At 47.6% G+C, this 25,472-nt stretch overlaps 1 protein-coding gene across 1 annotated transcript in view; it reads left to right on the forward strand.

The window, feature by feature from the left end:
- Nucleotides 1–17,976: 17,976 nt before the first annotated feature.
- Nucleotides 17,977–25,472, forward strand: part of TMEM144 (transmembrane protein 144) — a 34,292-nt gene continuing 26,796 nt past the window's right edge. The window contains exons 1-4 of the mRNA XM_073576585.1: nucleotides 17,977–18,133; nucleotides 20,280–20,452; nucleotides 22,283–22,405; nucleotides 24,128–24,227. Coding sequence (XP_073432686.1) covers nucleotides 20,311–20,452; nucleotides 22,283–22,405; nucleotides 24,128–24,227 — 365 coding nt within the window. The 5' untranslated portion in view covers nucleotides 17,977–18,133; nucleotides 20,280–20,310. The remainder of the gene's footprint in view (nucleotides 18,134–20,279; nucleotides 20,453–22,282; nucleotides 22,406–24,127; nucleotides 24,228–25,472) is intronic.

Here is a 25,472-nt window from a genome sequence, read left to right on the forward strand (position 1 = left end):
TTCTTCTTCGTCATGTGTCACTGCCTCATCCTTCGGGGCAGTTGGGGGTGCTGTGGGTATTACCTCATCCAGGGGCTTTATACCTGTGTGCATCAGTGGTATCATGTATTCAGCTACCAAGGGCATGATGCCCTCTAATCCGGATTCATGGTAACAGACGATCCTAACTTCTTGTAAATCGAGATCTGGGGTTGATTGGAGACAATTCTTGATGACTTCAACGTGTTCCTTCATACAGGGGCCCAGTGGGTATCCAAAGAGTCCTGAAGATATCAATGGTATAGCCAAAGTTCTACGAGGAAGTGTATCTCTCCCTAGCCGTCCTGCAAAGATAAGCACTGTCTGTAAGGCGGTCTGCAATATTGTACGGCAATGCTCGGGTGTCCTGTAATCATATATAGGGCCTGCAGTGTGTAACACTATATCACAGGGCAAATTCCCTCCCTGGGTGGACATAGCGTCTCCTGGATGCAAGGGGCCATAATTGGTAAGGTAGGCCTGACACTCTTGGGTTATGGCTGGGCCTCCCTTTTTAGCTATCTGTTGGGCCAAACCACCTCTATGCGACAGGGTAGAGTTAGCTGGGTTCACTATGGCTCCTACCTGGTGGGTAACTATGTCCCCATACCCCACTGAGAAAAGAACCTGGGAGCCCTGAGGTGTGATGTAATAGCGTGAATGACAGGGGAACCAGATTTCAGGGTCATGGGGCAACCTAGAGGATTTGTTGAGAGGGGTAGGTAGTGGGCTCCTTCCGGGCTGGGGGGATTCGAACGGACCTAATAGCAGTGGCGGGGCAGGGGGAATTGTAGCAACCTGATTGTCAGAATCTTCTGATCCCTCATCATCTCCGATAGCTTGGCGACTCATACGCATTACGGACCGGAAAGCCGTACTGCCGGTCAGGGCATCAAGAGTGAAGGGACCTTGACCAGGTGTATTTACAAATATCACAGTGGGTTGCACCGGGAGACTAGGCCCAGAGGCCGGAACAGAAACAGGAACATTAGAGGTGGGAACAGCATTGGTCGGTGCCGGAGGTTTCTCAGGAAGGGGTGGTCCCTGATAGTACTCGCTGGAAAGTGTTACCAGCGGACATAGTGGCTGGGGAGGAATTCCGGGTGCACCAAGATGGCTGCCGGTGGAGGCGTGGCATGCCCCACTTCCGTCCATGGTCTGGGCGGAACCCCAAGGACGGCCCGCCCCACACACACGGCAGGTTTCCACCCAGGTTGGATTCTGCACGCCACAAACAGGACACACCCACGCTTCTGGAGAGCTCGTCTTGTCGCCATTATAGGGCGGTGGTTGGGACTGCATTTTCATCATCAGTGGCACGGCGGCCATTTTACAATCTATAAGATCACAGTTCAAAGGCATTTTATAACCAAACACAGGTTCCGCATTGTCTGATTCTCCTTCCCCATCAATCTCTTTCCATCCTTCATTCTTCAAGCCTCGCGCAACTCGCAGATGAGCTTGTGCTTGTTCTAACAATCCTTTATCTTTCAACATGCCTCGTTTGTTCTCTATGAGATTATGCCACATAGCCGGCTGTAATCTCCCTGACGAGGGCAATCCTACATGCTTATACAATCTCTCAACATTCTTGACTGCCTTCTTGCCTTCCCGTGACGCTACTATTGCCTTGACCTCCACAGCATCCTCATCTAACTTGTGGGGCACAGACTTCTTCTGCTTTAAGATACGCAGCATGACTCTTACAGAATACTATGGTTCTCTGCAGAAAAACCACTGGTAGCGATATCAACACTGATGTTCCACAGTACGGAGCCTCACGTTCGACGTACTAGGAAAAGAGCCTCGCGCTCAATATTTCCTTTCCCTAACCTTGAATAGCAGTGATTAACAGATTATCCTGCCACGATATTCCAACAGTCGGGAGGCGGTCTCCTAGTGAGAGCCCTCCACAGAAATACAGGTGGTCCCTTCTCGGGACGTCTTAATTACCTAGCTGGTACAATATCACAGAGGCTGCGTCTCCTATCCCTTCCTCTAAGTTGCCCCACAATCTGCAACTAGCTCAATTTATCACTCCACTTCACTACTAGACAATAGTCACGGGTAGGGTGGTTGAATGGAGTACAATGACCGGTGGAGGAGGTGTGGTGTACACGAGGACGCGCAGAATGCGACGTCTCTCAGTTGCTGGTTCAGAGCGTGGCACAGGATCGCACTCAGTCTCACCACTCGACCGGTCACCCCTCAGACCCAAGGAGACAACAGACAAACCAATAACGGCTGAGACACTAGCAAGTGTGACACATACAGTGTATATGATCTCACTTACCGTGTTTTGGAGGGTGATCAGTCCTCGAGGTCAGCCACTACAGGTATCATCCACAGACATCCAGGCATGGGTACAGAGGAGCCTCGGATCACTGTCCACGCCCCACGTTGGGCGCCAAATTGTCGGGGTCGTAAACGACAATAAATCCTCATTCACCAGTCATTCCAAATCATTGTGCGAGCGCAAAACATCTGGTACCAATTAAGAATGACTCAGACACGCAGCTGATTCAGTCTTAGCTAATGTCCCGCATCCACACCTGTCAGGAGCAGTACAACAACTGGCTTTATTTACAAATACACAATACTATATTGAGTGTTAGGGGAAGGCGTGCATTAGGCGGGGTTTATGCAGTATACATCTAGTGTCCAATCTCTCTCTGATTCGTCAAAACGTCTCCCGATGGTTACTTCTTCTTCACATTCCTGAGTTATCTTTTTTAGGAGAAATGAAACTTAACTTAACTCTTTAGACACTGAATTTAAGTGAAAGTGAACACTGGCAGCCATCTTTAATACAGTTACATTTGCATTAGCAAGCAATTAGGAAAAACTTATTGTTTCACAGTATAAAAGTATAAAAGTTATATAAGAAAATATATTTTCACCTTGACACTAATAGTGATCAGAATTGTAAAAATTGGCTTGGTCATTAACTCCTTTACGCCTGAGGGTGGTTTGCATGTTAATGACCAGGCCAATTTTTACAATTCTGATCAATGTCCCTTTATGAGGTAATAACTCTGGAACACTTCCATGGATCCCGGTGATTCTGACATTGTTTTCTCGTGACATATTGTACTTCATGATAGTGGTAAAATTTCTTTGATATGACTTGCGTTTATTTGTGGAAAAAAAACAGAAATTTGGCAAAAATGTTGAAAATTTCGCAATTTTCCAAATTTGAATTTTCATGCCCTTAAATTACAGAGATATGTCACACAAAATACTTAATAAGTAGCATTTCCCACATGTCTACTTTACATCAGCACAATTTTGACACTATTCTAAAAACTGCACCCCTCAAAGTGCTAAAAACCACATTTAAGAAGTTTATTAACCCTTCAGGTGCTTCACAGGAATTTTGGGAATGTTTAAAAAAAATGAACATGTAACTTTTTCACAAAAAATTTACTTCAGATCCAAATTTTTTTTAATTTGCCAAGGGTAACAGGAGTAATTGGACCTCAAAGGTTGCTGTGCAATTTGTCCTGAGTACACTGATATCCCATATGTGGGAGTAAACCATTGTTTGGGCGCATGGCAGAGCAAAATTGGCTGGAATTGAGATCGGACACCATGTTGCGTTTGGAGAGTCCCTGATGTACCTAAATATTGAAAACCCCACACAAGTGACATCATTTTGGAAACTAGATCCCCCCCAAGGCACTTATCTAGATGTGTGTTGAGCACTTTGAACCTTCAAGTGCTTCACAGAAGTTTATAATGTAGAGTCGTGAAAATAAAAAATCATATTTTTTCCACAAAAATAATCTTTTCACCCCCAATTTTTTTATTTTACCAAGGGTAACAGGAAAAATTGGACCCCAAAAGTTGTGCAATTTCTCTTGACTATGCGAATACCCTATATGTAAGGGAATACTACTTTTGAGGCACTGTGCAAAGCTGAGAAGGGAAGAGGCACCAGATTGGAATTCAGATTTTGTTGGAATGGTTTGAGGGTGCCATGTCACATTGGCAGAGCCTCTGAGGTGCCAGAACAACAGAAGCCCCCTATACAGTATATTAACTCATTTCACAGACTACACTCCCCATTCTTCTAAAGGTGCAGTGATCATATTAAAACCTCACGTGCCTCGCAGAGTTTTATACCATTGTGCGGTGAAGAAAGAATAAATTACATTTTTACCACTAAAATGTTGTTCTGGCCCCAAGTTTTTAATTTTTTAAGGGCTAATAGGAAATTTTTTACAACAAACTGAGATCCATTTTTTCCTGAGGGCACCAATAACTTACATGTAATCGGGAATATTTTTCAGGCACAGTGCAAAGCTCAGAAGGCAAGGAGCCCCAGATTTTACTGTTATGGTTTGCAGGTGCCATGACCCACTGGGAGAGCCTTTGAGTTGCCAGAACAGCAGAGCCCCCATAAGTGACCCCATTTTACAAACTACACCTCTCTATGAATTCATCTAGGGGTGCAGTGATCATGTTGACACCAAGGATATGTCACAGAATATTATACCATTGGGCAGTGAAGACAAAATAACTACAATTTCACCACCAAAATGTTGTTTTAGCCAAAGATTTTACATTTTCATGCAAGAAGTGGGTTTAAATGGCACCAAACTTTGTCCCACAATTTCTATTGAACGTGGCAATACCCCATATGTGGCTGTACTGTACTACTTAGCCATACGGAGAGACGTTGGAAGGACGGAGCGCTATTTGCCTATTCAAGTGAATGGGTTTGTGCACATGTCAGTGTGTTTCCATGGGTGACCATGGGCAAAACACGCTGACATGTCCGTTTTTTAATGTCAGCAAGGGCCACAAAGCATCACGCACACGTGCATACGCATAACACACATGGCTGTCATCCGTGTGACATGCATCGGGGCCGGGGAAGAAGCGTTACAGTACGCACTGTTCCCCAGCTCCGGGTGCTGAAAATGGCTCTCATCATTCTCCCCTGCTCTGCCGGTGATTGGCGCAAGCAGGGGAGAATGATGAGTGTTACATTTAAGTGATAAAAGACACAGCAGGTGGCAGCTGATGGGACTATTACTCCAATCAGTCTACCCCTGCTGCTGCTAATAACAGTGACAATAGGAGCCGCGGATGAGAGTATTCATCAGCCACTGCCTGTCCTATAAATACATAAATGAAAAAAGGCATGGGTTCCCCTGTATTTTCAATAACCAGCCAGGCAAAACTCTGGTCACATGGGAGGGTGGGGAGGATGCCCAAAGAGGTCACATGGGAGGATGCACAAAGAGATCACGTCTGAGAGTGTGTGTGAAATGTTATTCAATGGGAATCTGTGTGATTGGTGAGAATGTGGTGCAGACAGGGCCAGTGTTAGGGGTGGGCAGACCAGGCAGCTGCCTAGGGCCCCCGCTCCCCCAGCTAGTTGCACATCATGCAACCGCTATCGGGCCCGTGAGGCAGGGGGGCCCACCTGCCACCAGAGCCGACTCTCCCTGCCGCTGCATTGAACTAGACGCTGGTACAGTTCAAAGCAATGATGGAGGAGAGAGAATCAGCTGACGCTCCCTCTCCCATCATTCCCCATTCTGCCTCTGTCACAGCGGGTGCGCAATGATGTCATTGCGCACTCACTGTGTGCCAGGCAGGGCAGTAGCCAGAAGCAGCGTGGGCACGAGGAGAGGTGAGGATTGTTTTTTTTTATTCTTTATATCAGTGTGAGTACTGGACTGTGGGGCCATTCTCGGGGAGGGGGGTTATATGCTATGTGGGGCTGTTCTATATACCACATGGTGCTGGGCTATATACCATGATGTGGGGCTGTGGTATACTGTATACCATGATGTGTGGCTGTGCTATATACCATGATGTAGGGCTGTGCTATATACCTGTTAGGCTGGTGGAATGCACCAAATAATAATAATAATAATAATAATAAATTTTATTTTTATAGCGCCGACATATTCCGCAGCACTTTACATTTCAGAGGGGATTTGTACAGACAATAGACATTACAGCATAACAATAATCACATACAGTAGATTATAGCAAATACCAAGAGGAAAGAGGGCCCTGCTCGCAAGCTTACAGTCTATGAGGAAAGAGGTAGACACGAAAGGTGGGTGGTAACAGTTGCCCTGATTGTATGGACCAGCCATAATGTTAGGTGTGTGACAGTACGGACACAGAGGGCTAACGGATGCATAAAGCATGTGGGAGAATGATGCGGGGAACCTGGTTATGGTAAGACTTTTGGCTCTGCTACACAGGGATAGATTAGGTTAATGTATTGAGGCGATAGGCCAGTCTGAATAAATGCGTTTTCAGGACACGCTTAAAATTGTGGGGATTGGGGACTAATCGTATTGACCTGGGAAGTGCATTCCAAAGAATTGGCGCTGCACGTGTAAAGTCTTGGAGACGGGAGTGGGAGGTTCTGACTATTGAGGATGCTAACGTCAGGTCATCAGCAGAACGGAGGGCGCGGGTAGGGTGGTATACTGAAACAAGGGAGGAGATGTAGGGTGGTGCTGAGCCATGGAGGGCTTTGTGAGTGAGGGTAATAAGTTTATACTGAATTCTGGAGTGGATGGGTAGCCAGTGTAATGACTGGCACAAGGTAGAGGCATCGGTGTAACGATTGGTGAGGAATATGATCCTGGCTGCAGCATTCAAGACAGATTGGAGAGGGGAGAGTTTGGTAAGAGGGAGACCGATTAGAAGAGAGTTACAATAGTCGAGACGAGAATGAATAAGAGAAACAGTAAGAGTTTTTGCAGAGTCAAAGGTAAGAAAAGGTCGAATTCTAGAAATGTTTTTGAGGTGCAGATGACAAGAGCGAGCCAGTGATCGAATGTGGGGGGCAAAGGAAAGCTCGGAATCAAGTATGACCCCAAGACAGCGGGCCTGTTGCTGGGGAGTAATAGTGGAACCACACACAGAAAATAAATAATAAAATGATAATGAGGTGCGTTCGCAGCCTGGGATCCACCGTGCAAAGATGGTATACTGCTGCTAGGTAATGGCAGAGTTCTAGCTCAACACCGGCGGGTAACCACTGACCCGGTGCATATAGGGGCGAACTCTGTTACTTCACAGGGCCGCTGTAAGTAAAGCCAGAACCTGTTAACCTCACAGGACTCGGCTGGGGGAGCGCTGCTATACAGTCACGAGACCCTGCCCCAGAGACACGGGAAAGGGTCCCTCAATTGCGGTGAAAGCGAGACGCGCAAGTGTGCACGGCGCCACACTGGCATGTGCCACTAAACGCCCAAAATTAGGCTATACAGTGCCCAACTTGCGCATGACGCTGCACTGGCGGGTGCTGACTTGGCGCAATATGGCAGTGCCTTGTACAGGATGACACCACCGGAAGCTAGTGTGTGACAATGCTATGAGCACAGTGGTGGAAAGATAGCCACCCATTGGCGCTGACTCAGATACCCTAACACATGCATATCAAAGGAGGGGGGTAATATAATGAGTCATTCACCAGATTCATGCATCCATCATCACACATACCAATAACATAATGAGTCTATACTAGCGCATGGCCGAGCGGCCATGCGAACCTTTTTTAGCGGTATCCTTCCGGGACCTTCCTGATGGTCCAATCCGAGCTGGAGAATGACCTGAGCATGTGACCTCCAATCTCCAATGAGAGATCGTCCCACGGGCATGCTCAGTGGACCAGAGAGGAATGGGAGACCGCCGAAGGCAAGGCTTGGGATTCCTGCTGTGCAGTGACAGGAACCCGACACCTAACAATACCATGATGCTGGGCTATATGCCATGTGAAGCTGGGCTATATACGTGTGGCTGGTCTATATACCACGTCGGGCTGGGCTATATAGCATGGTTCTGTGCTATATATTATGCGGCTGTGTTATATATCACGGGGGTACATTTTACATTATATTCTATGGGGGAGGCTGTGTTATATAATATGGGGGCTACATTATATTCTATGGGGAGGTGGGCTGTGTTATATTCTATTTAGGGCTACATTATATTCTATGGGGGGCTGTTTTATATTTATTATATTCTATGAGGGGTGATTGCATCATACTCTATGAGGGGGCTACATTATACTATATGAGGAGGCTACATTTCATTTTATAGGGGGCTGCATTATATTCTACGAGGGACTAGATTATATTGAATGAAGGTTTCATTATACTTTATGTGGGGGCTAAATTATATTCTATGGGGGCTGCATTATACTATATGAGGAGGGCTACATTGTATTCTATGGAGGGGCTACATTATACTATATAAGGGGCTGCATTATACTAAATGAGGGGGCTGCATTATATTCTATGGGGGGGTTACATTATATTCTGCAGAGTGGCTGCATTATATTCTGTGGGGTAACTGCATTATGCTCTAAGGGGTGGCTGCATTATACTATAAGAGGGGGGCTGCATTATATTCTATGGAGGTTACATAATATTGTATGGCGGGACTGCATTATACTCTGTTGGGTGGCTTCATTGTGCTCTATGGGGTGGCTGCATTATACTATATGTGGGCTGCATTATACTGTATTGAGGACTATGGGGAATACATTATATGAAGATCTATGGGGTGCATTATATGGGAAGTGAATGGTACTACATGGATGACTATGGTGGTGCATTATACTATATGGAGCACTATGAGGAGTGTATTATACTATATGGAGGACTGAGCAGTATGTTTTAATATATGGAGGGCTATGAGGAGTGTATTAGACTATATGGAGGACTATGGAGAGTGTATTATACTATATGGAGGACTATGGAGGACATGGGGTGTAAACTGTAGATGTGCTGCTGCTAACATGATACTGTATGGTGATCTGTTAGTGATCCATTAGTGATTGTTCTGTCCCCATCATTCTTTCTTAGATGGTGTAAAGAGGCCGGGAAACAAATGTTGAACGACTTCAGTATTGTCGACCACACTCGTTTAGCGGCCTGAACTCAGTGCTTGTAAATACAACCGAAATGCTTCTGTGTGATGTGCAATATGTGAGCATTTGGGGCCCCATTTTAAACTTTGCTTAGGGCCCCACTTTGCCTAAAACCGGCCCTGGGTGCAGCAGTGGAGTTTTTCCAAGAGTTGGTGGTGGGACTGTGCATGGTTCGCAGGGTGGAGACAGTATAGGGCACTGAAATTCCTGCTGGCAGCCCTGTCTGCTAATAGAGGTATGCCAGTGCCACCACATCTTTTAACCCCTTCCCGACCTTTGACACCATGTAGGCGCCATGAAATTTGATGAAATATTACAATCCAGCCACGGCCAATGCTGAAATAGCATCGGGCATGGCTGGAGACACCGATCTGACCACCCCCCCATGACTGATGGGGGCGATCGGCCCCCGCCACCGAGTGACGGGCGATCTGCCGCCACCATCATCTTCTGCTCCCCCTCCCCTTCCCTCTGCTCCCCCCGCCTTCCGATCACCCCCTCCCCCCGGTACCCTCCTCCGAGTGCTGCTGTCACTCCCGGTGTCCCGCCGCCCCAGATCATGGGCGCCGCCATCTTCCAAAATGATGGGTGCATGCGCAGTGCACCCGTCGAATCTGCCAAACGGCAGATTCTATTCATTCATTTTGATCACTGTGATAGATCCTATCATAGCAATAAACAATGGTAAATCTCCCACTCCTTATCACCCCCATAGGTATGGACAAATAATAAAATAAATAAAATGTTTTTATTTTTATTTTTCTATTAGGGTTAGTGTTAGAATTAGGGTTAGGGTTGGAATTAGGGTTAGGATTGGAATTAGGGTTAGGGTTGGAATTAAGGTTAAGATTAGGGTTAGAGGTGTCTTGGAGTTAGGGTTGGGATTAGGGCTAGGCTTGTGGTTAGGATTATGGTTAGGGTTGGGATTAGGGTTAGGGGTGTGTTGGGGTTAGGGTTATGGTTAGGGTTTGGATTAGGGTTAGGGATGTGTTGGGGTTAGGGTTGTGGTTAGGCGTGTGTTGGGGTTAGGGTTGGAGTTAGAATTGAGGGGTTTCCACTGTTTAGGCACATCAGGGGTCTCCAAACGCGACAATGCGCCACCATTGATTCCAGTCAATTTTGCTTTCAAAAAGTCAAACGGTGGTCCCTCCCTTCCAAGCCCTGACATGTGCCGAAACAGTGGTTTACCCCAACATATGGGGCATCAGCGTACTAAGGACAAATTGCAAAACAACATTGGGGGTCTAATTTCTCCTGTTACCCTTGGGAAAATAAAAAATTAAGGGCTAAAAAATTATTTTTGTGGAAAAAAATGATTTTTTATTTTCACAGCTCTGCGTTATAAACTTCTGTGAAGTACTTGGGGTTTTAATGTGCTCACCAGACATCTAGACAAGTTCCTTGGGAGGTCTAGTTTCCAAAATGGGGTCACTTGTGGGGGGTTTCTACTGTTTAGGCACATCAGGGGCTCAGCAAACGTAACGACGCCCGCAGACCATTCCATCAAAGTCGGCATTTCAAAACGTCACTACTTCCATTCCGAGCCCCGACGTGTGCCCAAACAATGGTTCCCCCCACATATGGGGTACCAACGTACTCAGGACAAACTGTACAACACCTTTTGGGGTCCAATTTCTCCCGTTAGCCTTGTGAAAATAAAAAACTGTGGGCTAAAAAATCATTTTTGAGGAAAAAAAATGTTTTTTATTTTCACGGCTCTGCTTTTATAAACTTCTGTAAAGCACTTGGGGGTTCAAAGTGCTCACTACACATCTAGATAAGCTCCTTGGGGGATCTAGTTTCCAAAATAGGGTCACTTGTGTGGGGTTTCTCCTGTTTAGGCACATCAGGGGCTCTGCAACTGCAACATGACGCCCGCAGAAAATTCCATCAAAGTCTGCATTTCAAAACGTCACTACTTCCATTCCGAGCCCCGATGTGTGCCCAAACAATGTGTTCCCCCACATATGGGGTACCAGCATACTCAGGACAAACTGTACAACACCTTTTGGGGTCCAATTTCTCCCATTAGGCTTGTGAAAATAATAAATTGTGGGCTAAAAATCATTTTTTGAGGAAAAAAAAATATTTTTTATTTTCACGGCTCTGCGTTATAAACTTCTGTGAAGCACCTGGAGGTTCAAAGTGCTCACTATGCATCTAGATAAGTTCCTTAGGCCTCTTTCACACTTCAGTTTTTTACAATCAGTCACAATCCGCCAGGTTTTTAAAAAAACGGATCCTCAATTTTCTGTTGAGGATCTGTTTTTTTTTCCCATTGACTTCCATTAATGGCGGATTGTGACTGATTGCCATCCGTTACATCCTTTTTTTTGTGGATCCGCCAAAAGTTGCTGTCCGTCACCATCCTCAAAGATTTCAAAACAGAGCTTGCAACGTTTTTTTCTCTGGCGGATCCTCCAGAGACTCATTTAACCCGAAATTCTTTCTGGGTGCCGGACAAAAAAAAAAAAAAAAATTCTCATTCTCTCTCTCTCTCTCTCTCTTTTTCCAGGCTGCGATTCCTTTAAAATTCTTCATTTGTCGGATCCGTCAAAAAAACGGACAGGTGGCATCCGTTGTCATCAGTACTTAAACGGATCCGCCATCCGTCCTTTTGGCGGATTTTGACTGATGCAAAAAACTGAAGTGTGAAAGAAGCCTTAAGGGGTCTAGTTTCCAAAATGGGGTCATTTGTGGGGGAGCTCTAAAGTTTAGGCACACAGGGGCTCTCCAAACATGACATGGTGTCCGCTAACGATTGGAGCTAATTTTCCATTCAAAAGTCAAATGGCGCTCCTTCCCTTCTGAGCCCTGCTGTGCGCCCAAACAGCGGTTCCCCCCCACATATGGAGTACCAGCGTACTCAGGACAAATTGGACAACAAATGTTGGGGTCCAATGGCTCCTGTTACCCTTGGTATAATAAAAATAGCGGGCTAAAAAATCATTTTTAAGGAAAAAAGAATGATTTTTTATTTTCACGTTTCTGCGTTTATAAACTTCTGTAAAGCACTTGGGGGTTCACAACACATCTAGATATGCTCCTTGAGGGGTCTAGTTTCAAAAATGGGGTGACTTGTGTGGGGTTTCTCCTGTTTAGGCACATCAGGTGCTCTGCAAACACAACATGACGCCCGCAGAACATTCCGTCAGTCTGCATTCCAAAATGGCTCTCCTTCCCTTCCCAGCTCTCCCATGCGCCCAAACAGTAGTTCACCCCCAACATATGGGGTATCGGAGTACTCAGGACAAATTGCACAACAACTTCTTGTTAGGGCTGGTGGAACACACCAAAAAATAAAATAATAGTAAGGTGCGTTCGCAGCCCGGGGTCCTCCATGCAGGGGTGGTAAACTGCTGCTTAGTAAAGTCGGAAGTATAAAGTGGTATACAAGAGGTCACACGTGGGTTAGCGTTACCCAGTGTGAACAGAAGCGAACTCTGTTACGACACAGAGCCGCACCACCACTGAACATAAATTCCGGAGCCTATTAAAATCACAGCACTCAGCAAGAGAGCGCACAGTATGTGGTCACAGAACTCAGCCCCAAGGACACGAGGTCTGAGTCCCTCTAGACCTACTAAGCGCGCGGCGTCGCACCTGCGGACGCCACTATAGATGCTGACTATGGTGGAGTGTCGAGCATGTGCACCGTGGTGTACAAAGCCACCGGTGGCACTAATATCAGTCTCGGACTCTGCCTCTACCTACACCTAAGCCTGGGCGCTTAACAGGCTAGGCTGCACAACACATGCGTACCAAGGGTAGGGGTTTCAAATGAGTCAGTCACCAGAGACATTCATACTTGCATACAACACTCACTCCTCATAGTCTAGTAATGCAGTCTACACTAGTGCATGGCCGAGTGGCCATGCGAACCTTTTATAGCCGCGTCCTTCTGGGACCTTCCTGACCATTCCGATGGTCCAATCCGAGCTGGAGAAGGACCTGAGCATGTGACCTCTGATCTCCAGTGAGAGATCGTCCCACACGCATGCTCAGTGGACCGAAAGGAGGACTTAGTCCCTGGAGTAGCTCGCTGCTGACCAGCATGCGTTGCTATAGTTGGGCCAGAGGTGGCAGCAGCAACCAAACCTACAGAGCTGGTCTGAGTAGAGCGCTTGGATCGACAAGTCTGCTGAGCAGCCTCTGCGGCCGGAAAGGAATGGGAGACTGTCGAATGCAAGGCTCGGGATTCCTGCTGTGCAGCGACAGGAACCCGACGCCTAACATTACCCCCCTCCTAGGGCCCCCTCCCCTCTGAGCCTCGCTACGCTCAAATGCCGCAATGAGAAGTGGAGTGCGGATGTTCTCCACTGGCTCCCAGGTCCGAGCCTCTGGACCATGACCCTTCCAGTCCACCAAATAAAACTTTTTACCACGCACCACCCTGCATTCCACAATGGCATTAACCTCAAACTCGTCCGTGGACAGGTCAGATGTCCCGGCAGATGACTCAGAGAATCGGGACATGAGGACAGGCTTAAGGAGGGACACGTGGAAGGTGTCGGAGATAGCCAAATGTGGTGGAAGAGCCAGACGGTAGACCACAGGGTTAATCTGCTCAAGGACCTTGAAGGGGCCAATGTAGCGTGGTGGGAATTTTGTGGACTCGACCCGCAGCCTGATGTTACAGGCGGAGAGCCACACCAAGTCGCCAGGAGCAAAGGTCGGAGCGGGGCGCCGGTGCGTTTCGGCTGATGCCCTCATTCTCTCCTTGGAGGCCCGGATAGCATCCTGAGTGCGATCCCAAATGTCACGTGCCTCCACCGCCCAGTCTGCCACCCTGGAATCGGTGGACGACAGGGACGCACGGATGCTGGCAGTAATTTAGGAGGAATGGGGTCTGACCGGTGGAGTCAGCTACAGCGTTGTTCAAAGCGAACTCCACCCACAGCAGCAAGGATGCCCAGTCATCCTGCCTGGCCGAGTCAAAATGTCGTAGATATGTGACCAGGGTCTAGTTGGCTCTCTCTACCAACCCGTTCGTCTCGGAATGATAGGCCGAGGAGAGATTTAGCTCAATGCTGAGCAGGCTACAGAGCTCTCTCCAGAACCGAGACGCAAACTGGGGACCCCAGTCGCTGACAATCTTGTCCAGCATGCCGGGCAGGCGGAAAACGTGTTTAATGAACAACGCTGCCAGGCCTCATGCAGAAGGTAGCCGGGAGAGAGGTACCAGGTGCACCATTGGAGAAATGGTCGGTGACAACCCAAATGACCGTGCTGCCACTGGACTTAGGTAGCCCCACCACAAAGTCCATACCGACTATCTCCCAGGGCCTGTCCACTACCGGCAGGGGGTAAAGAAGCCCAGCGGGCCGCTGCCGAGATGACCTATTCTGGGCGCATGAGACGCACGCCTGAATATAGTCCCTGACGTCATGGGCCATATGCGGCCACCAGTACATCCTCGCCAGAAGCACAGAGGTCTGTTTTGTCCCAAAATGTCCACCCACCCTGGACGAATGAGCCCAAGAGAGGACCTCCGGTCGCAGACGGGCAGGGACAAATGTCTTGCCCGGAGGTACTGACTCAAAGGCGACCGGAGCCACAGTCCTCAGGCTCTCGGATGGGACGATCAGCCGAGGCTCCTCCTCCTCTTCCTCCGATGACACCACGGAGTGGGAGAGAGCATCGGCACGGATGTTCTTCTCCCCGGAGAGAAAATGGAGGGTGAAGTGGAACCCGGAGAAGAACAAGGACCATCTGGCCTTGCGAGAATTTAGCCGCTGGGCTGTTTGCAAATACATCAAGTTCTTGTGGTCAGTGAACACCTGGAAAGGGGGGCGAGCCCCCTCCAGGAGGTGTCCCCACTCTGAGAAGGCCAACTTCATCATTAGCAACTCCCTGTTCCCGATGGAATAATTCATCTCCGCCGGTGTGAAGGTCTTGGAGAAAAAGAAGCATGGGTGCTTCCGACCTAGCGTGTCCTTCTGAAACAGGATCGCTCCAGCACCGACAGAAGAGGCATCCACTTCCAGAATGAAGGGTTTATCTACATCGGGGTGATGTAGAATGGGAGCGCTAGCGAAATGGGACTTTAATGGAGGGGAAGGCCTTGGAGACAGGTTCCGACCACAACTTGGGATTTGCACCCTTCTTGGTGAGGGCCACCAAGGGGGCTACCAACGTCGAGAAGTGGGGATGAATTAGCGGTAATAATTTATGAACCCCATAAAGCGCTGCACTGCTTTGAGAGAATGGGGCTCCTGCCAATCTATGACTGCCTGTAGCTTGGCAGGATCCATGGCCAATCCCTGGGCGGAGATGATATAGCCCAGGAAAAACAAGGACTCCTGCTCAAACACACACTTCTCCAACTTGGCATAGAGGGAGTTTGCCTTGTAGGAGGTCGAAAACTTTGCAAACATCTCTCCGGTGAGAGTCAATATCTGGAGAGTAGATGAGGATATCATCCAGATAGACTACAACCGAGGTAGTGAGCATACCCCAGAAGATATTGTTTACAAAGTCTTGGAAGACAGCTGGAGCATTACAGAGCCCGAAGGGCATCACCAGGTATTCATAGTGCCCATCCCTGGTGTTAAAAGCTGTCTTCCATTCGTCCCCCTCCTGGATGCAAATCAGGTTGTAAGCCCCGCGCAGATCAAGCTTAGTAAACACTCTCGCTCCCCGTAGCCTATTGAACAGTTCTGATATCAGGGGCAGAGGATACTTATTCTTAACGGTGATGGCGTTAAGACCCCTGTAATCGATGCAGGGACGTAATTCTCAATTCTTCTTCTGGACGAAGAATCCCGCCCCCGCTGGTGACACTGACTTCCTAATGAATTCTCTTGCCAGATTCTCCCTGGTACATGGCCTCTGTCTCCGGGAGAGATAGGGGATAGACTCGACCCCGGGGAGGCTCAGCACCAGTCAAGAGGTCAATAGGACAGTCATAGGGGTGGTGAAACAGAAGGGTCTCCGCAGCCTTCTTGGAGAATACGTTTTCCAACTGTCGATAGCATTTGGGGAGAGAGGAAAGGCCTGCGGGGACTTCAGTGGAGGCAACCTGAATGCACTCCCTCTGACATCTACCCTCACATGATTTACTCCACCTGAGAATTCTCCCTGAGGACCACTCTATATGGGGAGAGTGATGACGCAACCAGGGGACCCCTAAGGAGGGGAAGGAGACAGTGAGAGTATCAGCGGAGTGGTCTGGTGGGTGATCTGAGAGGGTAGTGTCGCTCCATTCACCACTCTGATGGTGACTGGCTGAGGTAGTAAAACCAGAGGAATTGCGTGCCGTTGGGCGAAGGAAGACAACATGAAATTGCCCTCCGCCCCGGAATCCACTTAAACCTTTTCCTGGCCGCTGTGGGCACCTGTTGGCAGGGTGACCAGACTGCCGGCAAATGTGACAGACCACAGGTGCTCGCGCTGACCGGGACCTGGATCCCGCGCAAGAATTCCCCATGGCCTCTTGGAGCTTGGACGCCCGATCGGGCGAAGGTTTGGTAAAATTTGATGCCAACCTAAACCTCTGCCTACCCTGGTACCGCTCCAACCTTCGCTACGAAAAAAGAAGGTCTTTGCGGATCGAGATGGTGATAAGCTCCTCCAGTGTGGCAGGAATCTCCCTAGTGGCCAGGGCATCCTTTACATGGCCAGCCAGACCTCTCCAGAACACCGGAATGAGGGTCTTATCTGACCACTCCAGCTCTGAAGCCAGCGTCCGGAATTGGATGGCATAATGGCTGACCAGAGCCGAGCCCTGTGATAATGCCAGCAGCTGGAGCGTGGTATCATGGGTGACTCGCGGTCCCAAGAAGACCTAGGCTAGGCTGCACAACACATGCGTACCAAGGGTTGGGTTTTCAAATGAGTCAGTCACCAGAGACATTCATACTTGCATACAACACTCACTCCTCATAGTCTGGTAATGCAGTCTTAGCGGCGTCCTTCCGGGACCTTCCTGACCTTTCTGATGGTCCAATCCGAGCTGGAGAAGGACCTGAGCTCGGGATTCCTGCTGTGCAGCGACAGGAACCCGATGCCCTGTTGTGCGCCCAAACAGTGGTTTACGACCACATATGAGGTATCGGTGTACTCAGGAGAAATTGCCCAACAAATTTTATGATCCATTTTATCCTGTTGCCCATGTGAAAATGTAAAAATTGATGGTAAAAGAAAACTTTTGCTGGGAAAATTAAAATGTCCATTTTTTCCTTCCATGTTGCTTTAGTTCATGTGAGGCACCTGAAGGGTTAATAAACTTCTTGAATGTGGTTTTGAGCACCTTGAGGGGTGCAGTTTTTAGAATGGCGTCACTTTTGGGTATTTTCTGCCATATAGACCCCTCAAAGTGACTTCAAATGTGAGGTAGTCCCTAACAAAATGTTTTTGTAAATTTTGTTGTAAAAATGAGAAATTGCTGGTCAACTTTTAACCCTTATAACTTCCTAACAAAAAAAATGTTGTTTCCAAAATTGTGCTGATGTAAAGTAAACATGTGGGAAATTTTATTTATTAACTATATTGTGTCACATAACTCTCTGGTTTAACAGAATAAAAATTAAAAATTTGAAAATTGTGAAATTTTCTAAATTTTCGCCAAAATTGTGATTTTTTCACAAATAAACGCAAAAATTATCGACCTAAATTTACCACTGACATAAAGCCCAATATGTCACGAAAAAACATTCTCAGAATCGCTAAGATGTGTTGAAGCGTTCCTGAGTTATTACCTCATAAATGGACACTGGTCAGAATTGCAGAAAATGGCCAGGTCATTAAGGTCAAAATAGGCTGGGCCATGAAGGGGTTAAAACGCACAGAGGATTATGTTCCATATTTCCAGTTTAAAAAAATCAATTAGGCAAAATGCATTTCTCCCACGTGTAAAGAAAATTGCTCTTATTGCATTGTGACCTAAATGCAGTAATATTTCTTCTTTACTTCTGAGCGATTTACATTGGAAGAAGCTTTATGGAGACAGAGATTAGACTAGTAAACAATGCAGAGAAACCCCGGGGCTCTCTGCTGCCCACTAGTGACCAGACTGCCAGGCAGCGGCGGCGGCTCACAGACCACGCCCACCGGCTTAGCTCCCCGGTTTAGCCCCTCCCCTTGGAGGTGAGCGGACACAATACAGAGCCGGGCTTCTCAGTCACGTGATCAGGAAGAAAGTCACCTGACACGGTGCATGAGGAAACAAAGCCCAGTCCGGGAGTGAGCGGCGCGGAGCTGGTGAGTGGGCGGCCGTGTTGTCTCTCTCTGCGGTGATATTAGGAGCCCCGGACAGTGAGTTCCGAGCGCTCATTACTACACTGCAGTCCAGCATTATTATTTACCAGCTGACTTTTCCCTGGCCGGCTGCTACTAAACTACAACTCCCGTCGTTCTTGCACATCCTGCAGTTAGACTATTACAACTATAAATTTAAATGTGATTTTTTGAAGCTCTCGTATTTTGTAAAAGGGGTCCTGGCTCCTATGAAAGCAATGATCACACCCATAGTATAGGTTATAATGTAGCTGATTGTGTCGGGGGGCTGCAGACCACTGGGAGAAGCCGAATGCAGGGCTCGGTGGCCCCATGGTCAATGACTGGAGTGGCGGCTCATCAGCTCCATTACTGCTCCATGCTGGCTGGGATAAGATTGCCCCGTTCTGCCGATCACCCGGATCTCGGCAATCAGAACCTCGCCGACCGATCAATAAACTATCGCTTATCCTGTGAGTAGGTGATGAGTATGTGTCTGACCCGTGGGACCCCACCATTACACGATTATGTGGGTCTGACCCGTGGGACCTCACCATTACACGATTATGTGGGTCTGACCCGTGGGACCTCACCATTACACGAGTATGTGGGTCTGACCCGTGGGACCCCACCACTACACGAGTATGTGGGTCTGACCCGTGGGACCCCACCACTACACAAGTATGTGGGTCTGACCCGTGGGACCCCACCACTACACAAGTATGTGGGTCTGACCCGTGGGACCCCACCACTACACAAGTATGTGGGTCTGACCCGTGGGACCCCACCACTACACAAGTATGTGGGTCTGACCCGTGGGACCCCACCACTACACAAGTATGTGGGTCTGACCCGTGGGACCCCACCACTACACAAGTATGTGGGTCTGACCCGTGGGACCCCACCACTACACAAGTATGTGGGTCTGACCCGTGGGACCCCACCACTACACAAGTATGTGGGTCTGACCCGTGGGACCCCACCACTACACAAGTATGTGGGTCTGACCCGTGGGACCCCACCACTACACAAGTATGTGGGTCTGACCTGTGGGACCCCACCACTACACAGGTATGTGGGTCTGACCTGTGGGACCCCACCACTACACAGGTATGTGGGTCTGACCCGTGGGACCCCACCACTGCACAAGTATGTGTCTGACCCGTGGGACCCCACCACTACACAGGTATGTGTCTGACCCGTGGGACCCCACCACTACACAGGTATGTGTCTGACCCGTGGGACCCCACCACTACACAGGTATGTGTCTGACCCGTGGGACCCCACCACTACACAGGTATGTGTCTGACCCGTGGGACCCCACCACTACACAGGTATGTGGGTCTGACCCGTGGGACCCCACCACTACACAACTGATTATTCTTCAGGCGCTTTCTGCAATCTGTTGCTTGCTGAGATGAGAATACCCATTTGTTCACTATAGAAGTGATCTAATCTATTAGTCAGCTGTATCCGATGACTCTGGGCAGCGCTCTGTGAGCCAGATACATCAGCAGGAGCTGCCCAAACCTTCTGCTATAACGCAACGTTCCCTGACCTGTGTCTGGACAGTCTGCAGCTAATGGCATGATGGGGATTGGAGTGCCTAAGCAGTTGGAGAGCCGCAGGCAGGGGATCACTGCTGTAATGTTTCGCTCTGTTGTCCAGCCCACATTATTGCTCGGGGGACATCTAAGCTACTCGAGTCCTGCAGAGAACGTTCCCTGGGCTTTCCACTTCTTAACTTTGGGGTCTTTCAGTGATGGATGCCACCTGATAACCTGCATCATGGCCATCTATACATGTATTCACAACATATGTTACACAGATGTCAATATATCAAATGGGTAATGGCTAGGTGATCCGATGCCATCTGTCACCCATAGGCTGTAGTAGCAGCAGCTGAAAAGCTCATGATTGATGTTACATGGATGCCATTGTAGTCTATGCGTTACCGATGGCGCTGTTATACGGTTTCCTGGCACATGTGGTAAGTATAACTAGAAAACAGGACATTTTAGGGTTGATATCTCTGTGTAACCATCACCTAATTGTGATTATGAAGTTTGGCAGCGTAACTTTATTTAAGACTTTATTTTGAAAGGTAAATTTTTTTAAATTTACTTTGTAGATCGAGAGAGAGATCCTGTAAAAACGGAGTCATGGAGGACAGGCTGATGGACAGTAACCATACCGACAACAGTAACAGCTCTCACCTAGCCCTCGGCTTCACATCCGCCGTCGTATCTGTTGTTTTATATGGATCTAACTTTGTCCCTGTAAAGAAGTTTGACACTGGAGATGGTAAGAAATCGTGGGGTACACTGCACCATATTTATGGGTATTTTTGGTGTTTGTTGCGTTACATGTCTCATGCACTGACATAGGCCGGGGTCAGACTTGCGAGAAACTTGCAGGAGTCTCGCATCTCAATACCTTGCACTACCGCCGCCACTCAGGAACTGAGCGTGCGGCTGCATAGAAATACATGAGGAGATGGCTTCCTTCTCCTCCTGCCGCTTGGTACCACCCACGTCACGCTGTACGTTCCTGTATAGTGCTTTGATGTGGGCGCTGAGTGAGTGTAGCAGGAGCCAGTCTCCACTGGTGAGTGGGTAGTGCGGCACTGGTCTCCCTCCAATCCCACCTACCCCGGTGGTGAGTGCGGACCATTGTGTTCTCTACAGTATAAGGCATCGAGTACCCCTCTATTGACCCATGTGTATAACTGCCTTAGCCCGTCATATGATTATTCAACCACACGGTGGCAGTACTTTGGTTACAAACAGACACAATACACTCTAAAGTGTGTGTAATAAGGCAACAAAGTAACATAAAGATACCAAGGAGAAAGGAAAAGCTTCACCAAACACCACTCGCAACAACTTTGGAATAACCACCACTTAACTAGGATGTGTCCACCTCTCCAAACCAGGATAGACTAACTATAACTGGTGTTACCTGCAGAGTAAAGCCAGCATATACTGTATATTTAGGTGATCAGACATGTGGCTGAAGGAGATTAATAACCTTAGCCCAGCAAAGATTTAACTCTTACCTTTCTAGGAGCCGCAGCTCTTTGAGTCGTTGCCCGAGTCACCCTGTGCTGATCATAGGTATTGATGGAGTTAGAAGGAAGAGTGTAAAGCTGGAGTCACACATAGCGACTTACCAGTGATCCCGACAACGATATCAACGTGTCAGGTTCGCTGGTAAGTCGCTATGTGATTGCTGGTGAGCTGTCACACAGACAGCTTCACCAGCGATCAGCACGCCGATGTGCGGAGCGAGCCTGGGAGCAGCGGACAAGTGTGCCTGCTGTTCCAGTCCTCCACCAGCAGAGGGCGCGCCTGCATCCCCGGCCTCTCCTGGCGGCGTCCTGCTGCCTCCTGGTCCCCAGCGTGCGGCGGCAGGTACACACTCTGCGGGCTCCTGGTCCCCAGCGTGAGGCGGCGGCACCTGTAACTCGCTGGTAACTAACGTACATATCGGGTATCCAAGGGACGCGCGTCCCTTGGATACCCGATGTGTATGTTAGTTACCAGCTGATCGCTGGTCTCCCGCCTGTCACATGCAGCAATGCGTGCTGGCCAGCGGGAGATCAGTGACGAAAAAAATGTCCAGAGGTTTCTTGCAGCGATTAGCAATACCGGCAGGGGGGCCCGGTCGCTGATTGCTGTCACACACAGCGATATCGCTGGTGAGATCGCTGTTTTGTCACAAAACTTGTGACTCAGCAGCGATAGCGAAATCGCTATGTGTAACGGGGCCCTAAGAATCTGTGGATTGCACAAACCCTGACGCCGCCATGACAGTTTCAAAAAGCTCCGTGTGACAGCAGCATAGCGGTCTTTTCACCTGCCTTTGGCTGGTATGCTCTTTCCTGTACAGAGGGCCCCCACAATAAATGTATAACTTGCCGTATAGGTTTTATTTCTATGGAGCCCTTTTATGGACGGATGCCAGGACACCCATCCAGAAGGGGGGTCACTTTCTGTCATATACCTGAAGAGTATAGCAGTAGAAAGCGCAGTGTGCACTGAGCCTAGATTGTGCGGGAATCTTACAGAAGCAGGAGAATTGTGAAGCTGATGGCTTTCACTTGCTGTCATTGAATTTGTTTTCTGTCTCCAGGCATGTTCTTCCAGTGGATTCTCTGCGCCTCAATATGGATAGTGGCTTTAGTGGTCAATTTAATTCTTCGTTGTCCCAGGTTCTGGCCTCTCGCTATGGTTGGAGGCTGTGTTTGGGCTACAGGTAAAAAAAAAAAAAAAAAAGCACATTTAGTTTTCATTCCATTTTTGCAGTTTTTGCTACTTTTTGACCCAAACACTGGCTATCTGCCACCTTTCACAGTGTTTTACGTATTTCTTCTGAGTCTTATTTTATTAAAGGGAATCTGTCAGCAGGTTTTGGGATCTGAGAGCAGAATGATGCAGGGGCTGAAACCCTGATTCCTGCAATGTACCATTTACTGGTCTGCATGCTGTTTTCTCTTCTGCAGCTCTAACAGTTCTCTGAATACTGAGTTCTGTGTGATTCTGCCCACGCCACTGTTTGGCAGCTTTCTGTGTACACTGTGCATAGGCAGAAAACTGCTAATCAGTGTGAGGGGCAGGGTTACACAGATAAGGAAGACCACATGTCAATAGACACCTAGTCCTGTAGTGGTAATTTCATGTTGATAAAACACTAGACTGTGTAAAAATGGCACATCACTGGAATCAGACTCTCTGCCCCTACATTGTGCTGTTTTCAGATTACATAGCAAAAACCTGGTGACGGATTACCTCTAAGTGTGTCTTTAGCACATGCCTTTACTTTTTCTTCATGAGAGCACAGAAAAAATATGCAATTGTTCTTACTAAAGCACAACAATCGCTCAATGTTCCATAATGTGACTCAAAGAAACAAGACAAAACCCCTTCTGTGTTGTCCCAGCTGAGTGACGCAGATGACAACTGTACATTGTGGCTCCAGAACGCACCCAGGCCAGTCCGCATTGTGTTGTGTGCTCTGAATAAGAGGCCACATCTCTGCTGTGTCATCAAGGCCATTCGAGGGAAGGAATAATTGTTTTTATATGCTTTTATCAAAAGCTCATGTGGGAAATGCTAATCACATTCAGGGAGGTATCCACAGACATGCACAATTATGGCGTCCCAGAAACAATAGGTTTCTCTGGAGTGGCAGTACGATGCGCTCCGCCTGCCTGTCTGGAGAGCCCTGTATAAGTGATTAGTGCACCAATCATTTATCGCTTAACGGGAATGTATCATCAGAAAATAAACTACATTTTTGTGTTTAAATGTATTTTTAAAATTAATTGGCATTTTTTTTGTAATACAATAAAAAAAAAAATCTTGTGCTTTTCCCATCGGCCACTGAGGCTGGTATAGACTCGTGATGGGTACCATTTCTATATGGTGCCTTATCGGTGTTTAATTAAAAGGCTAAACAGTGGCCTATCTAAGGAACACATTCAAAACTGTAATGAAAATCCAATTTTCCCATTATGATTTTGTGGTGGTTTTTGTGTTTTGCTGGGAACTGGCTGTTAATCAGCTACTGAATTAGTAAGAATAGCCTTTATCAAGTCATACATTGCTAATAATGCATATAGAAGAGATTGTCAGGTCGTCGTGTGATGCACTCAGGTGTGGCAGTCTGACTGATGTAATAGTATGTTAGTGGTGCACTACAAGTAACCTTGTGACTGGCCTCTCTCTCTTCATCAGGATGGATGTTACCTCTGTGCCATTGCCATAATCTACATAGCATTCTGGCTCTTTTAGGTTCCTGCTAGGCCTGCCTTGTATAATGAGTTTCTAAGCTATAGATGGATGATCTATTAGGTCCCGTGGGGGCGCCATCACTGACTTTCACTAGGCACACTTATGAGAGAGGGCTATTGGTTGTAGAAAACACATCTAAAGTCAGATATTTGTGCCACTCGGTAATTTTGTTTTTTCGTTCCAGGTAATATTACTGTTGTTCCAATTGTAAAGACAATAGGACTTGGATTAGGACTTCTTCTTTGGGCAGCTACAAATCTACTTACTGGCTGGGCAAGCTCAAGGTACTGAATATATATATATAATAAATATTTTGCGCTTCACAAGAGCCGATGACGAGACAGTTAGGGAACGTAGCAATAATATAGACCATGTGCAAGTTAATCTAAAACTAGACCCAGGATACACTGAACCGTACAACCACAGATTATGCCACAAAAAAATCTGACCTCATATATCTACTAGGGATTAGCACTTATATACAAGTGGCAATGTACCTTGTAGGGTCAGTCCAGATCTTGAAGCAATGGCTTTCCTGTGTGTAGAAAGTTTTTTTTTCAGCTTTACACTCATGGTGTCAGTCCAGATCATCAGGCAATGATAATCCTGCATGCTAAAAGTGACGTTATTGAGCCGCGCCCCTGCCGGTGGCACATGCACTGTGCCAGTCTTCCCAGGGAACAGCTGATAGATGCTGAAGGCAGAGGAGAGCACTTGTGACGTCACGCTGTCAGTGCTGGTATGATTTATTTGTTGGACCAAGCTTCATCCTACACTTCTCGAAAAATGGCAGATGATTTCTACCCCTAATTTCATGCATTTACATTAGAAAAAACAATTGTCATCAAAGTGGACAACCTCCTTAAACAATAGTAAATGTCAAAATCGCTGTTTATGTGCATTCTTCCTCCATTACCCCCCCCCAAAGAAAAAAAAGAAACCCCATCAACAGTAACCAAAAAGCAGGGCTGTGGAGACGGTAAGCCAAAACTTCCCGATTCTTCAATTTCCACAATTCTGACTCTGCATCAATGACTCATTACTGAGCATGAACATAAAGTGCAGCAGAGATTCATCTCTGCTAAGAGCCGAAATCTTTAGATCAGGAACAGGACAGACATTTATAGGACATTTCAGAACTTTACCAAATTCTTATGAAAACCTTTACAGCACATTCTACATTGTATGGGAGAAAAAAGGATATAGCTCAGCTTACCCCTCATTGATGCTGTAGCAAAGTCCGAGCAAGGACACGTCTCCACTTGGACGTCTTGGAATACTTCATAGAAAACAGAAAGTCCAGCTCAAGGAGTAAAATCCAGAATTTTCTTTATTTATTTCATTAAAATACAAGCATGGCTGCTATAGTCATCATTGCGGTTTTTACCCTGACATGGGACAGCCGCACAGAAAGTGCCCAGGAGGTTCTGTACGCGTTTCGAGCGGTATACACTCTTAGACTCAGAGCGTCTGAGAATCTCACCCACCTATCCACTCTCTCTTTCCCAATGTGCTGACTTCTGTCTGTG

This window comes from Dendrobates tinctorius, unplaced genomic scaffold, assembly GCF_039654945.1.
Source record: "Dendrobates tinctorius isolate UK_male_01 unplaced genomic scaffold, ASM3965494v1 ptg000008l, whole genome shotgun sequence".
In the NCBI taxonomy this organism is placed as follows: Eukaryota; Metazoa; Chordata; class Amphibia; order Anura; family Dendrobatidae; genus Dendrobates; species Dendrobates tinctorius.